This window comes from Panthera uncia, chromosome A2 (genome assembly GCF_023721935.1).
Source record: "Panthera uncia isolate 11264 chromosome A2, Puncia_PCG_1.0, whole genome shotgun sequence".
NCBI lineage: Eukaryota > Metazoa > Chordata > Mammalia > Carnivora > Felidae > Panthera > Panthera uncia.
In genome coordinates, this window is record NC_064816.1 from 92615118 (window position 1) to 92639055 (window position 23938).

The window sequence follows — 23938 nt, forward strand, 5'->3', positions numbered from 1 at the left end:
GACGCTAAGTCGCGCTTGCTGTCGGAACACAGTCTGTCCGGCCCCTCCGCTTTTGCCAGCCAGACTCGGGGGCTCTGCTTGGCCGGCGAGCCGCCCCTCCGCCCCGGCTCCCTCCCGCCAGTCCGTGGAGCGCGCACCGCCTCGCTGCCCTTCCTACCCTCTTCCATGGGCCTCTAGTCTGCGCTTGACTCCGGAGACTCCCTTCTGCTAATCCTCTGGCGGTTTTCTGGGTTCTTTAGACAGGTGTAGGTGGAATCTAAGTGATCGGCAGGACGCGCTGTGAGCCCCGCGTCCTCCTACGCCGCCATCTTCCGGAACCTCCATACAGAAATTTTAATGCTCTTATTGCTTTTATAATCTCTGTGGTGTCCTAATTATTCATCATTTTATTATGTATTTAAAATTTTTTTTAAATATTTATATTTGAGAGAGAGAAAGAGAGACAGAGTATAAGCAGGGGAGGGGCAGAGAGAGAGGGAGACACAGAATCTGAAGCAGGCTCCAGGCTCTGAGCTGTTAGTGCAGAGCCTGATTTAGGGCTCAAACTCATGAACCCTGAGATCATGACCTGAGCCAAAGTTGGACAGTTAATCAACTGAGCCACCCAGGCAACCCTATTATGTATTTTTACAGTAAAAGCATCCTATCCTCTTTTTTTCTTGATCAGTCTCATTAGAGGCCTTTTTCCTTAATAATTTTTTTTGAAGAACTAAATATTTGGGTTTGTTGTCCTTCTCTTTTTTGTTCTTTCTTTTTTATTGACTTCTGCTCTGAAACCTATATCCCTTGAAGTACATGTGTGATGAGTTATTTAGAACATTTAATTCTGCTATAGAAGACAAAGAAAGTAAATGAGAAGTATGAATAATAAGTAGATTAGTAACCTGTGAGCTATATTAGATGTAGAATAATTTGAATGGAGCATATGTGTGTTTAACATAGACTGTAAGATATGGAGGGACGACAAGGCACCAAGTATTTAAGATCACTAAAGATACCAAGGCATACAAACCCCAGTTTTAGTGATACTGTACATATACATTAGGCTTCTAAGACATTCAGTGGTCATGAGATTAAATATGCCATCAATGGTGACATCTATTGTAGTTCCTGTTGTCCTCTGCCCAAGAAATGAAGATAAAACCCATAGCTGTTAATTATGGTAATTGGCAAGCTACAATTGTAGCCATGAGTACTTAGTCTTGCATCTGTCTGGTGGATCAAGTACCATATGTTGGCTCTAGGCATCTTTCCTCTTCTGTGCCTCACTGCTCAAACCTCAACTCTGGTCTTCATATCTATGGGAATATATGGCCCAGAGAAGAAATGCAAACACTAAGGATTCAGGTAGTATGGTTAGTCTATTTTGCTGTACTCTATTCTAAGATCTTCTTCTCTAAATTTCTCATTGAGTGTTTTCACTTGATTAAAAAAAACTGCATGATTTGAGCAATCTTAATTTGGCCTATAAACCTTTGTGGGGCATGAATTCTGAGATATCTTGCCTGATAGAGTACATGGAAAATACCATTGCCTCAAGGGACTTTCTCACATAACATTTTCTTCTTATGTTGTTTTGCTTTCATTCTGTAGCTCACCCTCTTATTTCTTCTTGGATAAATGTGTCTAAACTTTAAGTGTCCTTCCCATTACCCAGTGGGGACCACAGCACTGGTTTGGACCATGACTCTGCACACGGGCTAGAAAAGTATATGGGACCTTATGCTCACCTTCCTTACTTGTATCAAATGATGACCAATGTACTGATCTTCCATCCCTTTGCTCAAGGAAGGAGGTGGCTTAAATAACTAATTTAGGTTGGGAAAAAAAAAAGTCTAAGTGTCCTTCAAAGAACTGCTTTAGGTATGTCTCATAAATTTAAAAGTAATATGATACTAATATAAGTCAGTCACCATTCTATAATTTTTAAGACGTTATAGTAAAATATTTATTATTTCCAACATCAGACTGCTCAACCTATAACTTTGTTATTAATTTCTAATTATATTGCTTTATGGTCTGAGATCTTCTGAATGGTATTAATCATTTGGAATGAATACAGATTTTCTTTATGATCTTAAAGATGGCTATTTTTGTAAACATTCTGTCTATACTCAAAAAGAATGCAGGTTTCCTGTTTGTTGAGCATAGCTAATATATTTTCAATAGGTTGAGTTTGGGTAGTTATATTTTCCAGATATTTTTGTAACACTTGTAATATTTGCTTTACCTATCAGATTCTGAAGCAGGTGTGTTAAAATTATCAACTACAACTGGTAAATTGCCTATTTCTTCCTGAAGTTCTTCCAGTATTGATGTATTTTGAAGCTGTATTTTAGGGTACATATGAGTTTATGATGGTTATAATCTTCTTGTGCAATTATTTCTTTTATTAGTACATAATTTTCTTTCTGTTCTTTATGATTTTTTTTGTTTTGAATTCTATTTAGTCCGATATTAAGAGATGACCCCACATTTCTCTGGGTTTATATTTCCCTAGCATAACTTTTCCCACCCATTTCCAAACTTTTGTTTTCTTTTTGTCTTGTGTGTGTCACATTGTGGGGCTTTATTTTTTTAAATCTAATATGAGATTCTCTGTTATTAATTGGTGACCACAACCACTTTATTATAATGTTATATTATGACTATTTCATACATTTAGAGACCCATACTCATGTTTATTTACCCATATTGCGTTCTTAATTATCCCAATCTTTATCCTCCCTGCCCCTTCACAGAGCACCAATAAAAGAAAAAAAGTTTTAGCTTGTTTGATTATCATGTTGATCTTGTCCCAATCTTGTCAACATCAATACGGATTTTAGTGTGGGGTATTTATTTGTTAATATTTAACTTTTCTTATCTGAGTCTCTTATCTTTCTTTAATTCTGGAGAATTAAAAAAATATATTTCTTCAAGTATTTCCTCTTCCCCATTATATGTTTTTGGTCTCCTTCTGGGATTCCTGTTGTCTAACATTGGCACTTCTACCTCTGTATCTCAGTTTTTCTTTTCTATTTTCTATCTCTTTATTCTTTACTGCATCCTTTGGGGGAGATTCCTAGTCAGATCCTCTTACTTACTAATGTCCATCTTACTAATTAACTGTTATTCATTTCAATTATTGCACGTAGAGTTATTTATTTCAGCTATTGCATTTTTCATAAATAGTATTCCCCTGGGTTCTTTTATATTATTTCTTGTTTCTTTCTGTATTGCTAATAATTTTTATTTATGCCCATCAATATATGTTTTCAAGCTTATTTGGAATTTTTCATCAGCATTTCCTAATCACTCTGTATACTATTGTATCTCTATTGTATACTTTGTTCAGTTTGTTGGCCTTCCTTTGGAATGGTTGTATTTCTGAGATGTCTAATTGTCTTGGTCGAGGAGTTCCTGTTTTTGGAGTAAATAGTCTCTAATGTCTTTTGGGGAGTAGCCAAAGACCAAGTCATGGCTTTGTGGATCCTGGTGAATTTAAGGAGAATGGAGGGAGTGAGCCCCAGGGTAAAGATCTAGTCACCTTGGAGTATCCTAGATACTTTCCTGTGCTGCTACTCTACCTGGACAACTTATACCTGGTCACTGCCCCTCATCCCACCCCACCCCCGTGTTATAACCTGCCAGTCTTGTGGTGTTGGAGAAGAAGGAAGGGCAGGAGTGAATGCCCAGTTTGGCTGCTTAGTGCATACTTATTTGTTTTCATGAACTCCTTACTCCTTTAGGGCTTTTGTGCTGCCCTGAGAGTGTTCTGTGGACACTGGTACCAGCAGGGGGCCTATTGCTGTAGGTGATGTCCCAGAGCGATGAGAAGTTGAAGACCAGAACATAATAAAACTCTTTCCTCTATCCTATTCTTTATTGCAGTGGCCTCCAGCTGTTCTCTAGACTGCTCTCCCCCCCTTCCTCAAAATATACACTCATTTGAGAAGCCTAGAGTTTCATTTTTATTTTTTTTTCCTTTTCCTTTTTCTCCCCCCACCATTAAATACTAATTCCTGAAATGCATGTGTCCCCTCTGTTTCTGTAGCTTCTCCAGGGTTGATGTCTGGAGTTGGAGCTAGCAGCCCCCCTAACTAGTTTGCCCTCTTGGCTGACCCTATAGTTCCCCATGCCTCTATCTTCCCCACTCTTTGCCTCCCTTCATCACCTAGCACTGAGTTCTATGGGTGAATGTATGTTCATGGTCTTTACTGTCCTGTCAGTTCAGGCCTCCATTCTTGAAAATCAGTACATGGAAGTCTGCCTACAAACAGTCTGCAGACCTCAAGTTAGGCCTGGTGTGTCACTGAGAGTTTCCCAAAGCATGTTTTGTCTCCCAAATATCTGAAATGGAAAAGAACCAAACCAGCACTGTATGTGAAAAAATCTCTGGATAGAAAAAGAAGTCATCACTATAGAAAGAAACCCTTTAAACTATAGAAATATGCACTTCATCTAAAATCCACTCATATTTGAAGGAATCTGTGGACCATGAATTAATTTTGGACCAAAGAAGATACATATTGTGAACTGTTTCCATCCTCTCAATCAACAGGAGACAACTATCTGGTAGAGTTAAGAGGGAAAGAGTCTTACTTTGGTAAGTGTAGGATGGTGCAGTAGGGCCAACCAAGACGACCATTTAAAAAGCAAAGGCACTGAGCACTCTGGATTCAGATCCTAGCCTGGCCACTTAGTAATCAGGTGACTGTAGTGGATGCATGATTTAACTTCTTTTTCACTTAGCTTTCTCATCACTAAAATGGGGTTAAAAACAGGTTCAGTTGTTACAAAGAGTAGGTAAGCTAATGTCTGTAAGTCTATTCTTTTTTTTTTTTTTTTTGAGAGAGAGAGAGAGAGTGTGTGTGTGTGTGTGTGTGTGTGTGCGCACGAGCAGGGGTGGGGAAGAGAGAGGGAGAGAGTGAGAATCCCAAGCAAGCCCCATGCTGTCAGCACAGAGCCTATCACAGGGCTTTGATCCCACGAACTGTGAGGTCATGACCTGAGTTGAAATCAAGAGTTGGACACTCAACCTACTGAGCCACTCAGGCACCCCATAAATCTATTCATATTGACTATAGTTTTTCAGTGATTGGTGTTCCTTTCTTTTCTTCTTGTTCTTGTCCTTCTTCTTCTTTTTCTTTCTTTTTTTTTTTTTTTCATTTTATTTATTTGAGAGAGAGAGAGACCGTGTGAGCAGGGAGGGGCAGAGGGAGACAGAGAATCTCAAGCAGGCTCCATGCTCAGTGTGGAGCCCAACATGGGGCTCAGTCCCACAACCCTGGGATCATGACCTGAGCCAAAATCAAAAGGTGGATGCTCAACTGAATGAGCTCAACTGACCAAGCCACCCAGCCTCCGCTCTTTATTCTTTTCTTCTTAAATCATCTCTATGCAAGGAATGTTCTCTATAACATTAAGCCCCCATGACAATAACCCTCTTGTGATGACAGCATGCAGAAGCTGTAATGCATGGGCACAGCAGGGAAATGCTTGCAGCCCTGGGAGTAACCACCCACCCTGCTGTGCACATATTTCAAGAGTTTGCAGCTGGGTGTATGTTTAGGTGCAGGGTCTCTGTGTGAGACTGGTGCACTAGTTTTGATTAGCCAGTCTGGCAGGAGTGGATGGAGACAGATTTCCTGACATTATATTTTGAATATATTTTTCCCCTCCCCTCATTAAAGACATCTCAACTGGTTTTACTGAATTTCTATTCAGCGCTTCACTTGTAATACTCTGAGATTTTATTTGGCAGCAATTTCTCCAAATAAAATAGGAAGTCTCTTCAGTAAAGGAGATTACAGGGACATGCAGTGGCATTGCTGGTCAGTCAGCCAAGAGCTGGGGCACAGTTTGAGTCTCAGTGAAAGCATTTCTGGAAAGTTAGAGAGAAGGCATTGAATTTCTGTGAGGGGAGGAAATGGACACTATTCAGTGACCTAAGAGACTGGCCAATGAGACTGGTCAATGCTTAAGATAATAAAAAATCTCTGAAATCTTTCAGAGATGCTCACTAATCTCAATGGGGCAATAATATATGATGTTAGAAAATCTTCCCAAGTTGAACTGTGTTTTCTCTCCTTTGAGGCTTCATATTATTCATAGGTATTAAACACATGTAAATTCTATATCCAGAAGAACAGAAATAATCAGAGAGATAGTTCTTCATTTTCAAATGTCGGTTTTCTACCTTGCTTGACTCTCACAAGCACACATTATCATTCTTTCTTTTATGCTTCTAGTTATTGTTACCCCATGTTTGCCCCACTGCTGCACATACACACAAGGTATCTATGGATTAGTTCAGTAAAATCAATTTTATGTAAACTTAAACTAGGAGGGAGGCATCTTGTCTACTCTTTCAAAATAACAAATGGACCTTCCTTCTGAGTTTATCTGCTTGCTTTTCTAAATATGGCTTCTGATTTTCTCTCTTCATGAATATGCTTATTTGAAAGTCTGAAGTGTTAACTCCCCGATAATAAGTCTAGCCAATGGAAGAATCACTGTTTTAGACCTGGTTCTTGAGAAAATGAGTCCTTGCTAGGTATTTATGCAGAGATCTTGTTCTGAGAATGTTTCTTGTAACTTGAGCTGTCCTGCCCAGTACTAATAAGGAGGAAAGGTCACATTCAGCTACCAGTTCCAACCACATTTGTCCCGTTGTTCTCCCACCCCAAAGATATCCATGGTTATGGTTTTAAGGTCATGGTTGACTTGGCAGGTTTTGATACATACCATTGACCCAGGAAAGAAGCAGTCACCACTGCAAAGAAACTTTGCCCTGATAACTATGATAAATAAATATTTGTCATAGAGTTAAATGGAAGGTGTGTGAAATGCCTGTTGAATCAATGATAATGAATGAAGGAATGAATGAGAAAGGCTGGAGCCTCATGACAATAGCATTTCTGTTATTTCTTTCTCAACATCTTTCCTCTTTTAAGAACCATGATATCTATGTGTACCCAAAGGCCTATTTGGGATCTTTTTGTAGTAGGGATCAAAGCAGGTGGGCAGCTGACCACCTGAGTTCAGGTTGCCTGCTGAAGAATCAGGTTTTATGGTATGATGGAAAATTCCTTTTGTTTTTCAGGATCTCAAGGGTAATAATATTCATCTGTATTGCCTATTGGGACACAAAGAGTAAGATATAGCCCTTATGTATCTTTTCTGAAAAAGTTCTCCAGCTCTTATGAGGACAATAGTTGAACTGCACAGAACCTACAGATGGCTCCTGTCCCCCATTATTAGTCTGTCACAGTTCTAATTTCATCCTCATCTTTCCATTTCATGCTTTCCAGATATGAAAACCTTTCCAGTGGTGGCCTTTATGCATTCTAATGACATGTAGTTAGTTGCCTTTTATCCTGCCTTAGTCTCTCTCCAAAACTATATTAAAAATCAATGATCGTAACAATTCTAATGATCTGATGTGATATTGGACAGTTTCAAGTCTCGTCCCAGAATAATGAAAAAAAAAAGTCAAGAACAATAAAAGGATTTGATACTTTTTGCCCTAGATTTCTTTGCTGTGCTTCCCAAACTTATGCAATATAGATCAAAGGTTGTGTGTGGTTTTTGTATTATCAAGGGAATGAGAGCTGTACTTTGGAGTTTATAGTCAAATTGAAGATGTTAGATGATCACACTGACAAAGGCAATAATCTCGATGTTTTTGCACATAAGTTTTCTAACCTATGCTTTTGGATTATCTTTCCCCCTCTTGTAACACAAACTAAATGGGATGTTAGCAGCCCATGGCTGAAATGAAAAACAAACAAACAAAAAAACAAAAAAACCCACAAAACTGAACATGGAATGAGCAGGAGACAAGATGAATGTAATGAAAGATGAAGAATATATTTCTTTAGAAAAATAGGCACATATACATCTTTTTGCTTTTAACATACTCTGTATTAATTTATAGATATACATAGCGTAAGCATTTCACATCATTTTGGCACTGTGTACAATTCTACGGAAAGCTGTGTTGTTTTTCAGCCCGTACTATAATAGCACAATAATGTCTAGAATATTTAGCAATATATTATCACATTTGTACTAGAGCTGCCTCAAATACTCTGTTTTCCATGTTTGTAAACGAAAATAGGAACACCACTACATAAACACTGTGATTGAAAAAATACCTTCTTTTCAGTTCCTCCTTTACATTCAGTAAAGGAGGCTTAAGCCACTTTAGTATCCAAAATACATTTTCACTGAAGGAATATAATTTTTCTTCGGGTGCACTAAATATGTAACCAGAACAAATCAACTTTTTGTTTTCCCACAACTAGATCACCTCTGAAAGGCAGTGGCATCAAGGACATAGATGAGACTTGAGATTTGGAGGGTTTTGGTGGATCTCTTCATTTAGCACAAAACTAAATGATGGTGACTCGGATTACTGTTGCAAATTCACAAATGAATTTCAGGTGCCAGCAATGATAACTGGTTTATTCAGGGATTTTTAAGGATTTTATACTGAGGAAGTGAAGAGAGACGTGGGAATATAATATTGGGTTTTCAGAAGAACCTCTACTTTCATTTTAAATGAACTGGTAGATGGTCAAACTTGTAGCAGTTACTTTTCCTCCTCCTGTCTTGCTAATAGCAGCAAACAAGAGGTCAACTACAAACTGATTTCTAATTAGCCCTACTGAATCTTCCCGGAAAAGTCGGAGATCTTGTTAAGCTTTGAAGCTGGGTGGAAGGCAGTTAATGGATTTATATGGAGTCTTTTAATTACCAGTCTTAAACAAATTTATCTTTTACTGCTAGATAGCACCCAAGGGCAAGAGGTAATCTGCTTTATAAACCTTAGAGTGATTTGCTTTATAAATCCTGGAGCTTAGGAAAGTGGAAAACTCTATTTAAAGAGAATATTCTCTTCCACTAGAAATTATATTTTTGGCAGTTTTGTGAAAAATTTAGTGATGGATTCTTTGTGACCTCCCAGTGGATAAATGTCAAGGACCAAAGCATATTCAACATGAAGGCCAGCTCCTTCAGCAGTTAGACCTGTTCGGTGGACAAGATTATCCAAAACCAAACTGAGTGTATGATATTAATAAACCAATTAACAAGGTGGCCCATCTAATGTTTTGAGCAAATTGACTCTAAACTTCTTTTTCATTCAGAGCATTACACCTTCCTGCCAAATGCAAGTCTGTCCCCCGACATTCTTAGTCATCTCTATATTAGAAAGCCACTCGGTCTTGCAGAGGTCATGTAATTTGTGCGATTTACATTGTGTGGATGGTAAAACATCTGAGTAATATTGGAATTGGTTGAAATAAAAAAATTAAAAATCAGATCCATAGCCAAATACGGAAATATTCTAATTCAAAGTCTAGAGTTAAAAAGAAAAGTAGTGACCGTGATTTTGATTTTTCAAAGTTATAAATGGCTCAAGATTAACAAGGAGCACCCTGTTTCTGAACTAGGTCAATTTAGTTGTGTTTCTCTTGGATACTTTGCTTGCATTACTATGACATCTGCATCTCGGTCCTAGATGAAAGATGGAGATCACAAGTGATGCAGTGGGAGACCCCATTCCTAGACTGTCTCCCACAGCAATAGTACCAAGGATAACTTTCTCCAGATTTACTATGGACAAATTCACTTAATAATTCTTCACGAATGATATGCTCAGCTCCTGGGAGGATGGGGATCACTTTAAACACATGGTCTGTCTGTCTCCCAGGAAATGAAGGCTCAGTGATCACGATGTAAGCTTCACATTCAAGCGGATGACTCTTGCTCAATGATCTCCAAAGCGATGACCTCTGCACCCTCCTCGCCCAGGTTGTTGGCGGCTTCGTTCCTGGGCTCCTGGTGGCAGATGTAAACCGGGATGTCGCCGGCTTCAGCTGCGGCTGCGGCAGCGGCTGCAGCAGCGGCTGCAGCGTTGGCAGCAGAGCGGCGGGGGTTCCTGCTCCCCCAGCGCTGATCCCACTGGGTTTTGAATTGGGCCCAGTGGCGCTTCACGGTGGTTTGGACCTGGAAGAGAAGAGGTGACCTTGTTTTCGTATAATTGTCAGAAAGGACCTGAGCTGTTTATGAGTGAGCACAATTCTAGGAGCTCATCAGAGGTTAAAGGAGATCGAATCGTAATTCTGATCCCAAGGACTGTGCAGGATATGCTCTGGTTGGGGAACATACCATCTTGGCAGAAGAATTTACAAACTGGAGAAGTGAGTTGCTTGCCTAAGCTACCACTGGCAAGGTCATTTGCTCTTTTGAGTAAAAGTCTGTTCTTTAGCTCTTCTACCCAATCAATGAAATTTGACTTGGTTTCATACCCAATATGGTATACATGTCATATCAGAGGAAAAGATTTTGAGAAGTTTTTATCTGCTACCACCTCTGGTAAGGCAGAAACTTTCATCTAAACCTACACATTATTGGTCATGATGGAAACCATTGCACAGTTCTGGGTTTTATGATAATGACTTCATACTGTTGATTTTCCTTTCTCCAACATGGCTTGAGAGCGGATGTGCGAGGTAAAACTCTGGTTAATGGAGTGACAAGCTTTTAAGAATAAAATTTCAATCTCTTTCTATTGAGAAACTTCTAGTACGTAAATAAACTCATCAAACATACTTTATAAATATGATAAACTCTATCTTGAGCACAAGGGAGAAGATGCTAAAGTCAGAAAGTTCTAAATTTGAAAATTACAGTAAGCATAGCTGAAAACAACACAGACGATAATGTTGCTTCCCTAGCTCTGCATTCTACAGAACTGAATTCAATTTAGTAGTTAAGTTAATCTTTTCTGTTGTCTTCTAGCATACAGTGTTTATACATATGCTCCAAAGACTGTGCTCTTTGGGTTTGAGTTCCAGTTTGTTGACTCCATGGTTGTTGTTGTTGTTTTTTTCTTTCTTAGGCTTTTCTCCTTTTTAAAAAGGAGATCATGACACTAATTCAGAGTTATGAGTAAGATTTATTGGGGTTATTTAAATCACCTAGTATGGTGCTGGTGCATAGCAGCAGTAATTCCCTACTTTTTCTCCTGTTCTGTCCCCACGTTGACTCCTCTCCTATACCCACCATCTCCAAGGATTTCCCAGTCAATATGGCTGGATTTGAGAGAGTCAAGTGTCTCTCTTAATATTATCTAGCACTTAATAAAGACCTAGCTCTTTATTAAGGCTATTTGCTGGTTGAAAACTGATTCATGTAAGTGTTTTGCCTCCTATGGTTGTAAGCAAATCAGTAGAAGAGGTACAAATGTCAGCTGTAATATATATATAGAGAGAGAAAAGGATGGATTGGAGCCATGGAAGAGGTACAGGTGAGGAAGAACAGAACAGTAAAGAAGAAAAGCAGTTAGGACAGTGCTGAATAACTGAGTATTGACTAGTTTGTTAACCCTCTGAGACATTTCTGTCTAGAGGTCAAGACACAAAGAGAAGACGAAGCCTGAAAGATTAGGTCCGTTTATTTCTAATTGAAACCATATACTCCTTCACACACTATGGTTTCCTGCACTCAGCTAGTGCCATTCAAAATAGCAGTAGGGAGACATGCTCCAGATAGGCTGAACTTGATGACGGTTATTCTTTTCAGAAGGAATTCAGTCCACACCCTAGGTGACCTGAAATCTTGGCCTCATGGGTTTGTCCTTTAGCTATTTACCAAAAATGCCTCCATTTCAGTCACTCGGCCAGGCACAGATAGAAGGGATTCGGGTCCCGTAAGAGCACTCAGACGCCAGGAACAGAGCTGCCATCAGGCAGAAGTGGAAGATTCCCATCCATCATTCTACTGCGTTTGCCTGAGTTGGCTCATCTCTCTGCCAAAGTGGTTTTAAGCCACTTATTGCTTTGACCCTGATTCTCCAATATTAACAAACTGCTGGTCTCTCTCCACCAGCTATATGGTTTCTTCCCATCAGGCCTCTATTCACTGTGTTCCCTCTGACTGGAATGCCCCTCCCTCCACCCTTCACTAACACCAAAACTTGTGTTTTCAGGACTCAATTCTGTTTCCCTGGAAACTTTTCTTAATCCCCTAATACAGAGTTAGGAGTCTCTTCTGTGCTCTTGTTGCACTCATTCTCCATTCATTATTGCTCTTGCTACATTATATTATAATGCTTGGTATGTCTCCCTCTCCTCCTGTGTGTGTGTGTGTGCATGTGTGTGTGTAGTGTCTATTAAGTCTAGGTCCTTAAATGTTTTAAATGCCAGGTTCATAATCTAGGAACCATCAAATGCCCTGTTGAGGAAATAGGAAATACATTGTTTCAGCATATTTTTGGAGAAGCGATGTCCCCAGACAAAGGGAACTGATAGTTTCTGTGGATTCAGCATCTCTCAAATACCAACATTGTCTTTATAGCTAAAACTTACACCAATATTTAGAAGTATCCAAGGCAGACAGTGTAAGTTTAGAGTGAGTTTGTAAAAGTGCCAGCAGACAAAAAAAAAAAAAGTCTTTGTTTTTTCTCACCTGTTCTTTTAAAATAATCCCCTTTGGAGTGCCCATGCATTTTAATGAAGTACCCTGCGTAAATGAGGCCAAAGGGTTTGAGACCTATTTCATGTTTTTAATATTATTATTACAGAAATGTTCATAGCCTTCTATAATTGCATTCCTGAATTATAAACCTGTTCTTTTGTGTGAAGATGACAATCTGCTTCAATTTGTAAACCACACATATAAGAATAGGCCCTTAACAGGATGTAAAAGACACTTGAATAATTATAGTTTAATAGGGCAATTATCTCCTACAATACCACAGGTTAGGCTTGATGCTGCTTTGATCACATGAATAAGGGCATTGAATCTGATTGAAAAAAACAGGGAGACTTTTCATTGCTCCTGAAAAGCATCAGAAATGTTAGAAGAGGCCAATGGGATAAATATACAAAGTTTGAATTGTATAAATTCATCACTCATTCTAAAAGCAATTAACACAGATCACTTTACATTTTCCCTAATTATATCAATTTATTTATTGCCACCTTTAAAAATAGAGCCCTGGACTGAGGGTTTGAAGACATAATTATTGCACCTGGCTCTACTATTAACCATCTATATAAGGCTGGTACATTTGGGCCTCAGTTTCTACATTTGTGAAAAAGAAAATCAGGTTGCAATCTTCATGGTTGGACTTAAATGCTTTTATCCTTGGCCTTGGTTTTGCTTAAATTCAGTATAAGCACCAGCAGTTATATACTGTTGAATGGAAGGTGGGATTTCTCCCAGGGAGTTTTGATTCAATGGATGAAAAGATTTTCAAAATTCCTCCCTCATGCCTTCCCTTGTTGATGCCACAACTGAATAGACCTGCTGCCATCTAAATTTAAGATTAAAAATCATGAGTTTTAAAAACACTTTAAATCCACTGGGAAGTTAAAAAGTAACTATATGCTTTAAATGCTTTTATATGACTTTTTGAAGCTGGATCTCTATTAAATCCTGTTAATTAGATGCTGAGGGGGACTTCTGAATATTATTCATAAAGTTGCCACTGATATTTTTTTCATCCTTTGGGAGCATTATCTTTACTAGTCTTTATCTTACAGAATTTACATGTTTTACAGTTTGAGGTAATTGGGTACTGCAAGATTATAAGATCAAGGTTTTCTAATTCCCTTTCACTACCTACTTTCCTATGTTTGGGGAAGCTTTCCTGTTCTAGAAGGCAAAAATAAATAAATATCATCTATAATAAGGTTAATATTTTTGAAAATATTTATCTATTGTGTTTCTTAAATAACATTACCCTACAACCCTCTCATTCATTAAGTGAAGGTCATTCATTGCTTGAAGAACAAATTAGATTTTGTTTAGAGTAGGTTCACCAAGTGTATTCTCTGATCAGCAGCATCAGCATCACCTGGAAAATGGTTATAAATGCAAATTCTCAGGCCCCATTCTTGTCCTACTAAATAGGAAACTCTTCTGGTTGGGGCCAACCACTCTGTGTTTTAACAAATTTTCCAGGTGATTCTGATGCACACTTAAGTTTGAGAACACTGGTCTGGAACAACAACAAGAAAAATCATTGCTTAGCTTTGAGTCTCCAAGCTGACTTTCTTGAGTCTCTAGAAGGACAAGCTTTGAAAACCAGGTTTTATGGAGTGAGAATTTCTAAATAGAAAAGCTTACCTTTGCATTGAAGTGAAAGCCTTACTGCTCTGAAAACAGAATTTTACTAAAAGCCATAGTACAGAGAACACACAGGATGTGACATAGGGAGAGTTCCTTGCAGACAGGAAGGGGAGTGGGGAGCCCAAAACCCTTCTAAGCCCCAGAGGAAGAGAAGAGAGAGATACAGAGACACAAAGGACCTTGCATTTCCCCTTCATGGGGGAAATACCTGGGGACATGGGGAGAAGAAAGAAAGCAGGAATAACAGAAACACCCCAATATAATAAATCTTGCTCTTATGATTTTGAAAGCACAGTTCTAGAAATTGATAGCCCCATAAAGAAGTCCCACATTTGGCTTGGTACCATGTCCAACTTGGTGCCTGAGCAGTGGCTATGACATTAGCTGAAGACAGATTCACAGGCCCTTCTCAGTGTGAAGAAAGGAGGCTGACTTCCCAGGCTCCTCAGGTGGCTCCTCAGAAAACTGGTGTAATCAGAACAGGGGCAGGGCCTGGTCAAGGAGACTACAGAGTAAAATGATCTCTAGGGTCCTCAGTAGTGAGGGGAGCCACCATGAGTTTCAACAGGGGGTGCTAGCATAATGTCAGTTTTCGCACACTCCAATCTTAAACTGAAATCTTCCTCATCATGCTAGTTTGATCTACAAACTATTTTAGCCATAATGCATGGACAATAGCAAGAAACATGAAAAAGGGAGAACATTCACTGTGTTGTTAGTGCTCTCTCAATTTTTAAGCTGTGGCTTGGAAACATTTGAGTATCTTTATAGCTGTGATCATCTTTTTGAGGTCCCTTAGATAGTTAATAATTTATTGAAATTGGATGGTCAATGTCCACACTCTTGGAAGACTTGTAGGAACTATTTGATCCATAAGCATGCTCTCATGGTTACCTCCTGATTCCTACTACTGTAATTCTCCAAATTCCTTTCCTGCTTCTAGTCTTTTCATCCTATCTGATCCATTTGCATAACAGGAATCGCTGATAACATACAGATAAAAAATAAAAACGAAAACTTCAATCTTCACAATCTAACTGACATATTAACCCCGGAAATCTCTTAACATTCTGGTAGGCAAAGCCCAATCCCAACTCTGTCTCAGATGCAGCTGCAAGAATTTCCTGCAGGTTCAAGTGCCCTGCCTGTGTTTCAGGTTGTTCACAGAGGGCCTTGCTGAGATCCACAGGCCTAAAATTCATGGGGCTGTGACATTACATTTGACACAGTAAATAATTTCTATCTTATTAGAAATGTCACACTTGTAGCTTCTCCTGGTAAGAGAATCTTAATTAAAATGGAGACAGTTTCTTTACTTCAAAAAGCAGAGATAACATACTCAAATGAACTAGAAACATTCAATTGTTCAGGAGCACTCCTCAGCTTGCTTTCTATGCCTGACACTCCCAAGACAGCATCATGGTTAAAACATAGTAAGTACTGAGGTATTTTTACAAACTAGAGGATTTTGCAATCCTCTAATGTTTTCAAGGCATGCCCCTTCTGAATATGGTTTTTATATTAGCCCTATATGGGTATTGCTTTAGATGGGAAAATTTATTTTGTATGGCACCTGTAACAACTCAGAAGACAGAGACATACATTCACAGAAACTGATTAAAGATAAGGTGACATACATTCACAGAAACTGATTAAAGATAAGGTGACCTAAGCCCTATTTATTTTTTTATTAGTTTTTGCTATTCTTCAAACAAATGAACAACAAAACAAAACAAAACAAAAAACAAAGGAAGAGAGACACTTTAACAGCTGGCAGCAGAAAGATGTCTTTTCATTTCTATCCCAGGCCTTCAGTCTAGCCCACAGCAATAGTGAATACATAATATATTTTTGTTGAATGAAGGAATGAGTTTATGGATGAATGGACGAAGGGAGGAATAAAATGTACCAATTAAAAAGGAGAATGAGAATGACAAAAATCCCACGATGCAATGTCGAGGTTGGAGATAAATAATAGGTCACAAAACAGCAAAATATTATAGGTGCTCACTATTTAACTGAAGAAATAAAGAATGGAGAATCAATTAAATGTTAATTGATTATGGTTAGAAAACCATTCTCGTTTGTAATAGAAAAATAATATTTTTGTTTATCTCTTAACAAAATCTGATTTGCCTTGGTATAGAATTATTCTTAATAGGAATTAATGTAAAATTATAAAAAATAATTGTGCATTAAAATTCATGTGGTATATAACTAGAGAACATACGCCAACAAATCTCCAGGGAGGAATCATGGACATATTATAGAGCAGTGGAAGATGCAGTTCATTTAATTAAGAATCAGGAAATTTGGGTTCTAGTCACCGTTATACAATATACAACTATGACTGTGACATTGTGCGAGTCACATGTTCTTCCTGGAGTGTAGACTTCTCACCTAAAAAATGAGGGAGCTTACAAACCATGTTTCTTGAAGCCCTGGATATTCTGTGGTACAAGTTTAAGCAGCTCCACTTTTTTTTTAAATTCAAGTATAATTAACATATGTGTTGGCAGGATTTCATTCTTTTTTATGGCTGAGTAATATTCCATTGTATGTATATGCCAGATCTTCTTTATCCATTCATCCATCAATGGATACTCAGGCTGCTTCCATATCTTGGCTATTGTAAATAATGCTGCTATAAACTTAAGGTTGCACTTATCTCTTTGAATTAGTGTTTTCATTTTCTTTGGGTAAATAGCCAGTAGTAGAATTACTGGATTATATGATATTTATATTTTTAATTTTCCAAGGAGCCACCATACTGTTTTTCCACAGTGGTTCTACCAGTTTGCTTTCCCAGGGACAGTAAGCAGGGGCATTTTTATGCTTTACAGTTGGGGTCCCAGGAGAGATTTCATTGGAAGAAAGGGAACTCTGACTAACTCCCCCCACCCCTGAAAACACTGGCCATATGGATCTCTAGATTTTACTGATCTAAATATTCAGATAATAAATTACTTATTTGAGAATGCTTTTTGAGTCTTAACTTCAGGGTTGTTTTCAAAATGTTGAATAAGTGATATGACACCGGCACCAAACAATGGGGAAAAAGAAGTGACGAAGCAGGACAAATTGGCTGGATATTGGTTTTGCTTTAGTGAGCAGTTGGGTTTTCCAAAGGAATGGGAGCATGACTTCTCCTACTATGGGAATCCAGAATAGCTTTCACGATTCCTGCTCAAGGAACTGACTAACTTAAGGTGCCATCCAAGGAAATCAGAACTTAGCTGCCTGTCTGGATAGTATCTGCAATTGTACCATAGAAACACAGATAAGATGCAGCTTCAAGTAATGGAAAAAACATGATTCCTCAAGTCATGAAACCCTGCGAGGTCAACTGTATAAGTGAGAGCAAATGAAATGTGTACAGAAATCCTTTGGGAACTGTAAAGTGCTGGCTTTATATAAATGAGTGATGGTATTATGTGAAATGCATGCTTACCTCGTTGTTGCAGAAGCAGTAAATCACGGCAACGAAGAATCCCTTAAAAAAGGAGGAAAAATAGAATTGAAGTTATTTTTCTGTGCATTATGTTATTTAGGAATCAATATAAATAGCCTGGAGAGGAACATTTCACTGTTGCAACAGCAAGTGAAGGCTCAAGAAAAGATAATTACAGCACTCATATTCAGTGTTTTATTACAAGAATATTCCATTTTAAAGGGATATAGCTTCCAGCTTGGGGTCCAGTGGAGGCATTTCATACTGATATAAACATGTGCTTCTCTACCCTGTGTTTTCTTGGCATTGGGGACTATGATGATAGAAATCCAGGTTGGGAAACTGACTGACATTGGTGATGTTGATCTTCAAAACTCCCCTTCATGAAGGAAAAACAAATGTGGCCCTCAAAATACTGGAGAGGGGAAGGAAAGGTTGAAAGGATGGTGGGAATAGAAGTTCTGTCCTCAGTACTGTGCAGTGGGCCCATCCCTGGACAAATGTTTGTCCTTAGGAAGATTTGTTCTCAAAGCTCATACTCCCCCTATTTCCTTCTTCAGTTTTGGGATTCAAAAAAAGGGGAAACAGGCAGTGAGAAAGACAGAAGCTGTATCCCTTCCAGGTTGCATATATTTGAAAAGGTCCTTCTAATCATATATGAGGCCTAGAAAAGGGTTCACCTTATGTCAACTAGCTGAGCAAGTAGTTGAATAAATACACTATTGGCTTCTTTACCTGGAAATGGATCAGAGAGTGCATCAGGTAATCATAGATCTTCCCAAGCATCTTGTTGGATGGCCTCCAGGGAAAGACGACAAACTGGATTCCCAGCAGGGGCACCAGGATCAGGGTGGCCCTCACAGCCTTCAGGTACATATGCGATTCTGCCTCTTGGGTTTCCCTTAGTTTGCTCACAAGCACGCGGACAATGTTGAGCAGGAAGAAGAAATTGACCTGCAAAGATATGATGTTTTGAGGAAATCATCTATGTCAGTACTACTGAAGGGTGCCCACTTTCCTCAGTTCTTGTTTATTCCTGGGAGCAGATGTGACCTCTGCAGGACATGAGGGATGGCTTGTGACATGGTGTAATTTGCTAAGCATTGCCGGGAACATCAGTATGACCAGACCCTTTCAGACCTGAATTAACACTTCTTTTTTTTTTTTTTCCAAATGAGAAAATATTATTCCTGCATATGTAAATATATTAGGTTCAATTCTAAGGAGGGTGGTTTATTCTTTACTTTGATTTTTACGTTTTTACAAAGGAGCATCATAGATGACACTTTTCGATCTTCCTTTTTGGTCATTGCATTATGAAGATTTTCCCTGTAGGCAAGACTACTTAACCAAGGCTGAAATGAGGACCGAGACATTTATTTGTAAAGTATTTGTAGTGGAGACAGCGAACCCAGCCTTCTTTTCTCTTTCATAACATCTTTTTAAAGACAATCACTTCATTGAGGTATAATGCACATTCAGTAAAATGGAGATTTTTAAGTTTACATTCCAGAAGTTTAGAGAAAGGTATGCACCTGTGTAACAACCACTCCAAACAAGAAAAGAGCATTTTCATCACCCCAGAAAGTTCTCTCCTGCTCCTTTGTGGTCAACAACCCCTCCCCTCCACCTCAAGCAACCACTAATTTCTATTACCATAGAAGTGGAGTATTATATAGTATGTACTTTTTTTGTGTGTGTCTGGCTTCTTTGCTTTGACATATTATCGGTGAGATTCATGCATGTTGGATATATTAACATTTCATTCATTTTTATTGCTGACTAGTACTCTATTATATGGGTAATACAGATAATTTATTAATTCTACTGTTGATGGAAATTGGCATGGTTTCCACAATTTGACTATTATGAATAAGCATGCAATGAATATTTTCATACAAGTCTTTGTGTGGACATATGTTTTCGGTTCTCTTGAACAAGTACCCAGGAGGAGAACTGCCTGTTGACATGGTAAGCATGTATTTAACTTTATAAGAAACTGCCAAACTATTTTTCAAAGAGGTGGCTTCATTATATGTTCCCTCCAGCACTAGATGAGAATTCCAGTTCTCCACCCTTGCCAACACTTGGTATGGTCACTCTTTTTAATATTAGCCATTCTAGTGGCTGCCAAACTACTTTTGGCTATGATGATTAGTTTTGAAACCAAAGTTGTTTTTAAAATTTAATTGATGATTTATTTTTAAATGATTAGAATGATTCTTCAACCTGGAAGAGAAGTAACATGATTACCCCAAAAAAATTCAGTAAAGGAGAGAGACCTTTATTAACAAATAAACTCTTACGAGGTGTTGGAAATATTCAAGACCTACATCGGTGGGTCTTTGTGAGGACTGTCAGGCTGGTAAGTACATCACTGCTCTGGAGGAGGGCAGAAGAAATTGGCTTTGGACTGGAGACACTGGTTACTAATGAATACTTCTTCAGTATGGGAGCAGAACATGGTGTATGACTCAGACTGTTTTTATTTTTCTCATTCGTACCCCAGGAAAATACTGTCTTTGAGGTTGGTGGGAAAACTAATGTCTAAATATTAAATTTGGTGGTTCTGACACTGGTCACCATATAGTAAACGTTGGGTAGAAACAAAGAGCTTGGAAATAGATGCGGATGGTCATATTCTCCACTACCCCAACTTCTTACTAGTCTAGGTGATTTGGGGTGAGTTTACTTGAATCTTTGGGTCTAGTTTTCCTACTGAGTAAGGGTTGCTTTTTGAAGGGTTGCTGTTAGAAACAGCATGGCAGAGTATGAGAAGTGCCTGAAATACGTTAAGTGTCTGCTGAGAGGGAGTTCCAACGATGGCTCATGTACCAAAGATGAAATGAAAGATGGTTTTGTTTGGCAGAGACCAGGGGAAAAGGTGCAGATGGACTCTGCGGTTTTTCACTTTCTTTATCAGAAACACTTTTTATCATTCCTCAGCCCCTTGATCTTTACTTTTAACTAGAAGCATTTAGTTATAGAATTGTTTAAAGCAAAGTTGTAGCATTAAAAACTATATTTTTGTTATTGTGGGTGTAAAAATGAACTTATGCCCTTTCCCCAGTTGTGTTAAATGTTATTTTTTTCATTTGAAGACCCTCAAATAAAGTTGTTACAGATTATCTCACTATAGATTATCATTAAATTAGCCTAATTTTGAAGTTCAAATACACATGCTACATAGATCCGTCTTTACAGAAATCCTCTCAAAGAGGTAACACTTAATAATGGATTTAAAAAGCAATTCTCAACAACAATAACAAAATAAATAAAAAAGCAATTCTCACCACCAGTGCTGCCATGACGGGGCCGTGGATGATGTAAAGCAAATGGGTTTCCACACTCAGCCAGCAGCTAAAAAAAATAAAAAATAAAAAAATAAGGAGGGAGGGAATACATGAATATAAATGCATTTTATTTACAAATATGTTCACTTAAAAACCATCAAAATACTTACTTGTCATTGAAGTACAGCGCCCGAGTAATAGCATGGATAGTGGTCGGAACCAGTGGGAACCCTAAAAATGTGAGAAAGCAGAAATCACACCTAGTGTCTTGTCATAAGCTACAAGTAGGGTTGCATGGAAAATGGTAGTTTATCTTCAAAAACAGTGGCAAATTTTAATGTCTCTGTCAAAAGATTTCCCTGATGTTTTTGCACAAAGTATTGTTGGTCAAACCAGATAAAAATGCTCTTGGTTAGAACATCATGTGTTTTCAGAATTTGGTTAAGAGCATTTCTAGGTAATTAAAAACCTTGTATGAATTATCCAAGATGGTAGGTACATTATTACTCTCACTATGACTATTGTATCATTGTTGTCTGTGGTGGTGGTGATGATGATGATGACAACTATTAGCTGAGACCAGAAAGCTCTTCACTGAGTGTGAACTGGATTCTGCTATAGAGAGGAGTTGGGTCACCATGGAGGGAAGTGACCTGGGACAGCTTATGGAGGCAATCACCTGATTGGTCTGAATGCCTCGATGATGTTCATAGTGTTTTTTGTAGGTTTCTTGTGTTTTTGTCTGTTTATATCACATGCATTGATCATGTTTTCTTTCTGTAAGAATACTTCAGAGCAGTACTGCATTCCCTACCCTCTGTAAGTTCTAGCTGCAGAACCCTTATTAAGGCAGCTTACCATCCACTTCCCTGAATAAACTTGAAGGGCTAATAAAAAACAACTTTGAATTTATAAATGGAACAATGGAGGTCATGACTGGCAATGCATTCTGTCAGGGTACATGTTTTCAAAATTATTTTTCATTCTATCAGTGTAATCTAGAATAAAGTTGTAATTCTTGTAAAACAAATTTCTTTTTTCCTCAGACGTACCCCTGCCCAACAGAATAGTGTTTGATTTGGTTGAGATATTTGTGGGAAGACTTTTTAAAATTATCATCAGATTAAGAAATGTATCTGAGAAGTGGGTTAGACCTCCACACTTTTTTTAATTTTTAAAGAATGCTTGTTTTTGAGGGAGAGAGACAAGAGTGTGGCCAGGGGAGAGGCAGAGAGAGAGAGACAGACAGACAGACAGACAGAATCCAAAGCAGGCTCCAGGCTCTGAGCTGTCAGCACAGAGCCCAATATGGGGCTCAAACTCAGGAACTGCGAGATCATGACCTGAACTGAAGTCGGATGCTCAACCGACCAAGCCACCCAGGTGCCCCTAGACCTCCACACTTATTTTCTGTGAGTTATATGCAAAAACAGCCTCAGCTTCTTAACCCATGAAGCATATAATTCAATAGGGCTACTGATTAAATGCTTGGCCTGGGAGAACTTTGAGTTAGACTATTTGCACAAAATATAGTTGTATTTTATTCACAGCAGTTCTAACATAGCATTTCCCCACTTGGGTTTTAAAAACAGAAATTCATTCTCTGGATTTATTCTGAAACTTACGTTTTAGAATTAAACAGCAGAAGAAGCATATGGAGATCTCACTCTCACCACATCATTTTGGAGAGAGGAAAATGTGTTCCTTAGTGTACAGAGGAGCATAGACCCCATATCTGCTGATTCCTGGTGCTCTTTGCCTTGCTCTAGCCACTGATGTCTCTTTTATGCAGTTTGTTTTCTCCTTCCTCTTCCTCTCATCCCCCGGGCCCCAAGAGCTGTAACAACACTTCCTTCCACTAAAGTTGGTGAGAGTAAAAATAATCCTTTCTCCCTAGGATTCTTTTTCTAGGGAACTAGATAAATTCTGTGTGTTCATTGTAAAAGTCCATGGGGGGAATTCCTTCTTTGATTTATAACAAGAGGAGAACCAGCAAGGCGAAGAATCAATTTGAAGAGGGTTGTAAAATAAGTGACTTTTCTGAGAGCTAAACTTCACTATTTGAAACTGCTTCAATTTGAGAGAAGTCAACTAGTAAGTGGTCCTGTGCAGATTTGTAAGGGAGTAACCACCAAAAGAAGCATTCTTTCACTTTCTCTTGTAGAGAACTGAACGACCAGGTACTTTTGTCCCAGAGGGTGATGTTCATTATGTCTCTTATGATTTTTAGGATCTGTTCCAGATCCTAGAGTGGTAATATTATTCACAGCTGAAATGAATGGATGGGGTGTGCGTCACCTGGAAACAAAGTTAGGTCTGAGGACATAGCTTTCTTGGGCTAAATCTTCACTGTTCCACTTTCATACTCTTTTCGAAGCACAGGTTATGCCTTATTTCATGGCATTGTAAAATTTGGGATCTATCATACTGTTTAGGTGTGAAATAATTTCAAAAGGACAATAAAAGTAATATCCAGTGGAAATGCCTTCTCTGCTCCATTAAATTCTTTAAAGATTCTGTGACACTATTTTTCTTGAGAAGTCATTTCAGTTGCACTTTTACTTGTTTTACCCCGACCAAAGATAATACTTGCCTAAAGTTCTAAGACAGAACTATTGCTTTAAAATGCATCATCATGGTTGTCTCTCAGTTTTGTTCTTAGAGATGGTGAAGAGTTTGGTGGAATTATGGAGTGTGTGTGTATGTGTGTGTGTGTAGGGGGAGAGAAAGATAGATTTATGTCTGGCATGCTAAAAAATAATTACATTTTAGAACTTTATTGGTTGACTATCTGTCTTTCCAAACATCTATCTATGGGGAAGTGCAAATCCTCATGCTTTTAAATTGATGATTCTATGCTTACCTTACTGAGTGCAATGTTCCTTAGGATTCCACTTCAATCATTCTGATAAAGTTTTAAGTATTTTCTGATTAAGAAAGGTTAAGGTATTCCATAAACATTTTACTTATATTTATTCCTTTCTTTTTGATACAGCTGAACAGCTTGTTCCTTTTTCCCCTTGAATTGTTTATGCGTGTTAAGCAGATGTCTTCATCAAGCTGTCTC

At 38.4% G+C, this 23938-nt stretch overlaps 1 protein-coding gene across 1 annotated transcript in view; it reads right to left on the reverse strand.

The window, feature by feature from the left end:
* Positions 1 to 7731: 7731 nt before the first annotated feature.
* CALCR (calcitonin receptor) overlaps positions 7732 to 23938 on the reverse strand; it is a 61284-nt gene continuing 45077 nt past the window's right edge. Inside the window, exons 8-12 of the mRNA XM_049642873.1 lie at positions 21042 to 21102; positions 20872 to 20938; positions 18314 to 18532; positions 17579 to 17620; positions 7732 to 9996 (exon numbers count right to left, since the gene is read on the reverse strand). Coding sequence (XP_049498830.1) covers positions 9739 to 9996; positions 17579 to 17620; positions 18314 to 18532; positions 20872 to 20938; positions 21042 to 21102 — 647 coding nt within the window. The 3' untranslated portion in view covers positions 7732 to 9738. The remainder of the gene's footprint in view (positions 9997 to 17578; positions 17621 to 18313; positions 18533 to 20871; positions 20939 to 21041; positions 21103 to 23938) is intronic.